The sequence below is a fragment of the Octopus sinensis genome, linkage group LG1 (assembly GCF_006345805.1).
Source record: "Octopus sinensis linkage group LG1, ASM634580v1, whole genome shotgun sequence".
In the NCBI taxonomy this organism is placed as follows: Eukaryota; Metazoa; Mollusca; class Cephalopoda; order Octopoda; family Octopodidae; genus Octopus; species Octopus sinensis.
Genome location: NC_042997.1, coordinates 132040257 through 132046256, shown reverse-complemented (window position 1 = coordinate 132046256; position 6000 = coordinate 132040257). Strand labels below are relative to the sequence as shown.

Sequence of the window (6000 nt, the reverse complement as noted above, 5' to 3'; positions counted from 1 at the left end):
TATAATATATATATATATATATATAAGGGCTTAGTAAAATAAATTACTTTGCCACATACTGAAAATAAAATAAATTACTTTGCCACATACTGAATATATATATATATATATATATATATATATATATATATATATATTATATATATATATGGATACATATATGTATGTATGTATGTATGTATGTATGTATGTATGTATCCATGTATGTATGCATGTATGTGTGTCTATGTTTGTGTGTGTGTGTTCAAATTTGCAAATTTTATTTTTACTCCTTATATAAGACGTGTGGGTGGCGATTCCATTGCATTCAGCTGAGAGCCTCTTATCTTTAACTGGTTAAAAATCACAAGCTACTCGTTTCTCAGCAACACTGTCTCTCATTTTCACGCTCTCTTCCCCTCACTCTTTCATTTGCTTCTCTCTTTTTCTCTCTCTCTCTCACATACATTACACTTTCTCTCTTCCTCTCACTATATTACTATCTATCCACCAGTGTCTCTCACTCTCTCTCTCCTCATAGTAAAGTCGGTGTGTTTGTATAATATGGCTGCCGACCAAAACATCTTGTTGTACGGAAATCTTGATGTTGATGGCAGGCCTAGTGTTGTCCTTCTCACTTCATTCCATCTCAGTTGGGATTCCACTTCAAAAGCTGGCACTCCGGAGAGTCCAAATGTGGAAGTCATATCATGTAAGCCCCCTTTTTTTGTCCATCATTCATAACTACATTCATACACATATACATATCTATATTGTTAAAATTAAATGTCTTTTTGTAGTTTGTAGATAAGTATTTTAATCTTCAGTGAAAACATTAACTGTGGTTCGATAGAAAAAAAAAAGCAGAAAGAAAAAAAACCTTTACAAATATCTGAAAAAATATTTCTTTTAATACTCTCTGGTTTTGCTTTGACATTGTAATCTTTCCAGATCGATAGTCAGTACCAGTAATATACTGAGGGAATGATTGAATTAAGTGCAACTTCTCTACTTAAACAAAATATTGTCTTCTTTCTTTTTTTACCCCTAAAAAACCAATATTGGTTTAACCACAGTTTAACCATTTTCTTTTTCTTTTATGATAAAGGTCTCCGTTTTCGCGTTAATCTTTCTTTTAAGATTGGATATTCCAAAATATTACGAAATGTTTTTGTTAAATATATTTACCGATTCCTTCTGGTTTCAGTATATATTTTTGTATACTTATGTATGCGTTAGATTTAGCGTATATTTATACATACGTGTATTTTATACACACTCATTTCTGGTTAGTATCTATTTTTAGATATGTATGTATATACACTCTCCTGTATACTATATATTTACATATATGTATATATACACTCTCTTATTGCCTTCAGCATACATTTATATATATATATATATATATATATATATATATATATATATATATATATATATATATATGTGTGTGTGTGTGTGTGTGTGTGTGTGGCTATGCACTCTTGCTAGTTTTAGCATATATTTATGTATACGTATGCATATACAGTCTTTTTCTGGTATTGTCATTTACCTTATTGTTCAGCTCCGAATCAGCTCTGATTGATATCACCCTATGATCAGAGGCGTTTCAGCCATGACCATACCATCATATCTTGTATATAGGACTGCATTAAGACGGTGGTGTAGACTGAGGGAAATTTGACTGCATTTTCTAGGAGACCGAACGACTTACACAGAGCCTTCTCCATTGTTTCAGTCAGAATATTTTCATATAAGTAGACAGAATTAGTTTGACATGACTGCATGAATTTCGTGTGTTTATATATATATGTGTGTGTGTGTGTGTATATATATATATATATATATATTTTTTTTTTTGCTTTATTTTTGTTGTGACTCGTGATTATTTGTTATGGTTGGCAGACAATGAAATTTGGATCACCAACATAAAATAGGCGGAACTTCATTAGTTCTTCATGGAAGCACATATTTTTGAACACATATTACATAAATTTATTTACAAACACGTACACACGTATTATATAATAAATCTGTGTGTATGTTGGTTTTGTGTGTGTGTGTGTGTGTGTATGTATGTATATATATCATATATATCATAGTCATAATTTGACATCTGCTTTCATGCTGGGCCAGTTCTTATTAGGAGCTTTCTGTTCCTCTAAACGTCTTGGGGTACCGTGTCTTACCCACACGTATTATTTTTGGCATGGTTTCAGTAGCTGAGTGCCCCTTCTCAATACCAACCACTTTACTTACTGTTTTGAGTACATTTTATCATGGTCCCAAGCACTAGAGAGGTGGCCTTGTAAGCGGCAAGAGAAAATAGGTGCATTGGAGATTGATAGCTCTAATGCAGCACCTCATTACTAACCCAAGCATCGTGATGAGGAAGATTAGAGATAGAAAAATATGGACAGTTGTGGTGTAGGAATGAGCACGGGTAAAATTCATGCTTTCCCCTATTTCAGGCATGGCTATGTGATTAAAAAGCTTGTTTTCCAGCCATGTGGTCTTGGTTTCAGCCCCACTGAATGGTATCATGCACAAGTGTACTTTACTTGTCCCAGATTGACTAAAGCTTTGGGAGTAGACTTGATATATGGAAACTGAAGACAACCCATCGTGTAAATATATATACATATATATATCTATGCATATATAAAATATGTATTTATGCATATACAGAGCAAAATTTGACAGTTTATGTAAAAGGAAAACACAATATTGCATCCAGAAATAAAAGTATTTTTAAAAAATCAAAAAATATAGGTGCAGGAGTGGCTGTGTGGTAAGTAGCTTACTTACCAACCACATGGTTCCGGGTTCATTCCCACTGCGTGGCACCTTGGGCAAGTATCTTCTACTATAGCCTGAGGCCGACCAAAGCCTTGTGAGTGGATTTGATAGATGGAAATTGAAGGAAGCCTGTTGTATATATATATATATATATATATGTATGTGTGTATATGTTTGTGTGTCTGTCCCCCAACATCGCTTGACTACCGATGGTGGTGTGTTTAGCAGTTCAGCAAAACACACCAATAGAATAAGTACTAGGCTTACAAAGAATAAGTCCTGGGGTCGATTTGCTCGACCATAGGCAGTGCTCCAGCATGGCTGCAGTCAAATGACTGAAACAAATAAAAGAGTAAGAGTAAAGAGTATCAACTAGATTGTAGCTGGGAGATAACGGTTTACTCTCAGTAGCCACCCTCAGTTTCACCATGGCCTTAAGACTATTCCTCACCACGTCCCTGAGATCTTTGGACACCTCCTTTGCACTTGGCCACCAGCTTGGCCTTGGTGTTGCAGGCAGAGTGGTTAGTGTCTTTGTCAACCACGATTACAGTTGGGGGAATTAGGAGGTCATGAATTGGGGCTGGTGGAGTCATAGAAATTCTCCAGCAAGCACTTCTGACTCCTTCTGGAGGTATGGCAAGGAGCTGAATCTTGCTGCCACACAAGTAGCCTTCCAGCAGCAACCATCTCCTGCTAGAGATTGAACAGTCAGCAGCATCTTCACATAACCATCTGAATTGAGCCTAAGGACCTGTTCAAAATTTGTCACGCCATGATTTCATCCTTACTGGAGACTCCCAAAGACTATCACTGTTGTGGGGCACTTCCTAATATGTGGAGTATAACATGGGCTGTAGGCAAGCTACCTGTTATTCTGGGTGTTGTGCAACTGGTCCTGGCTGAAGTTCTTTACATCTAAGAAGAACCAGATTATCCCTAGTTCGACAGGATACCTCAGCTTGTTCAAGAGTTTCTTTACCTTCATCAAGTGGTTCTCCTTGGCTTAGGCTGTCAAAATTTGTCCTTTGTGCCTCTTGTGCAAGTGATAGTGAAGGTCCTCATTTAGTGCCAGCTTCCTGGTGGCAACTCCGACACCCATCTTTCTCATCAAAGCCTGGATTCCCTTACTCAGGTCTTCTATCACCTTGTTGTGCAGTTGTTGGATGAATTCAGGCACGTGGACACAGTCAGAATGCCTTCTGTGTCCCTTCTTGCTGGACATGGCTTCCTAATCTCTGTTGTAGTTGTCAATCTCATGTCTTACAGCCTTTATGGTATTCACAGAGCATTGAGCAGCTGTCATACCCAGTGCAAATCATCACAACACAGCCAACTTTTTTCCAATAGTCAGATGGCTTCTAGTCCTCTATGTCAACTAAGTTTTTCTCAACTTCTACCTTAATCTTTGTGCTCTCCAATGCTACTGACTGTTCACCACTATATCAAATTGTTACTGATAAAGGAGACATAAAAATTTCAAGACATTTAGCCTTTATATATATATATATATATATATATATAAATAGATGAGTGTATTTTTACCTTGTTAACAATTAACATGGAAAAATAAATAAATAGTTACCAGGGCAGCAAAAATCTCACAAGTAAAGGTGTTGTAACTCCTTGTTTATAAAGGTATACACATCCATCATTTTTTGCTAAAATGTCGTATTGACGAGTTTCGTTTTTTTCACTTTTCCGAAGAGAAGATTGCATTGTTTATACCATTTATTCTTTTGAATAGTATCAGTGGAATTTTCGAAACATGTGTCGAAAGTAAAATTACTTGTTTACACCTGCGTTAACTCCATTTTTTATTCATATATATATATATATGTAGGTATAGGAATCCTTGTTTTGACATCATGTGATGGTTGTAAACAATCAAATGTTCATTCCAAATCATCTGTAGCATGGTACAGTGACTAGGAAAGGGAGCAATAGAGATGAGTGAGTACTGAATAGGCAATAGGGGCTGCATGGGAACACTTTGTAATACAAGATGGGAAAAATACCCAGATATAGGCATAATTTATATATGCTCCCCTATGTTTTTCCACGCTTGCTTGAGTAGTCAGATCTTCTTCAGCATCACCTGTTGCCAATTATCATGGTCTTTTGTTATCTCTTTTATGAAATGCGACATCTTGAGGTCAATCTTCACTTTGTCCCATGTTTTCCTCAGTCTCCCTCTTCCACAGGTTCCATTCATATTATTCTACAGGGTGTGGCAGAAATACCTTCCACATTTGAAAGGTTGACAAAAGGAAAAAGAAACAGCATTTATGAAAAATTAATTTTACTGTTGTTTAAACAAAGGGTTACAGATTTTGTTCATTAGCAAAATGAAAACATCATTGGCACTTGCATAAGTTCATTAGCAACACATAGGTGAAAGTTTAAAATGTGGGAGGTATTTCTGTCACACCCTGTACATAACTGACATCCTCCATATGCTTCATATACCTATACCAGCACAGACTTCTTTCTTGCACTCTGTTATGGCCCGTAGAGCTATGAAAAGTAAAAGGGGGCTTAGCTCTGGTGGGTCCCCCACCTACATACTCAATTTGTTGTACCTATTGACATGTGTATGTTCGTATATGTGTATATATAAATCTATTGGTGGTTACAGAAGTAACCACAGTTGAATAGAAAGTACACACATGTATGTATGTATGTGTATACCTATGTATGTATACAGTTGTATATGCATGTGGAAGGAAGAGGATCTCCCTTATTATACCCAGTGGAGGGACCAGCTATTGTGATAGACAGATGTAACAGACAAAAGTGGCCATTAAGGATGTGAAGTTGGGGAAAGCAGGTGGTCCATCTAGTGTAGTCATTGAGATGTTGATTATATGTAAAATGTCTGGTGAATAGGGTTCAAATTAGTCACCTGCATGGTCAGTTGAGTAATACTGAGAAGCTAGTAACTGGCATTTCATTATCATCGTCAACTGCTGAAAGGGTAAAGGAGACACTCTAAAAAGGAGCTACAACAGAGGTATCAGACCAGTAGAGCATGTTATGAAAGTAACAGTCTTAGCATGATTGATTAAGGAAAGAATTTGCTCTGATGAGATGCAGTTGGGATTTGTTCCTTGTCTGAATTCTACTGAGGTTAACTTTATAAAAGACAGCTGCAAGAGAAGTTCTTAGCTAAGAGTAGGCCTCTCTACCTAGCATTTATTGATCCAAAGTATAGTAAAA

At 36.4% G+C, this 6000-nt stretch overlaps 1 protein-coding gene across 1 annotated transcript in view; it reads left to right on the top strand.

Moving 5' to 3' along the window:
• Window positions 1-463: 463 nt before the first annotated feature.
• The window catches only part of LOC115211130 (ceramide kinase), a 127372-nt gene continuing 121835 nt past the window's right edge, over window positions 464-6000 (top strand). Inside the window, exon 1 of the mRNA XM_029780073.2 lies at window positions 464-691. Coding sequence (XP_029635933.1) covers window positions 544-691 — 148 coding nt within the window. The 5' untranslated portion in view covers window positions 464-543. The remainder of the gene's footprint in view (window positions 692-6000) is intronic.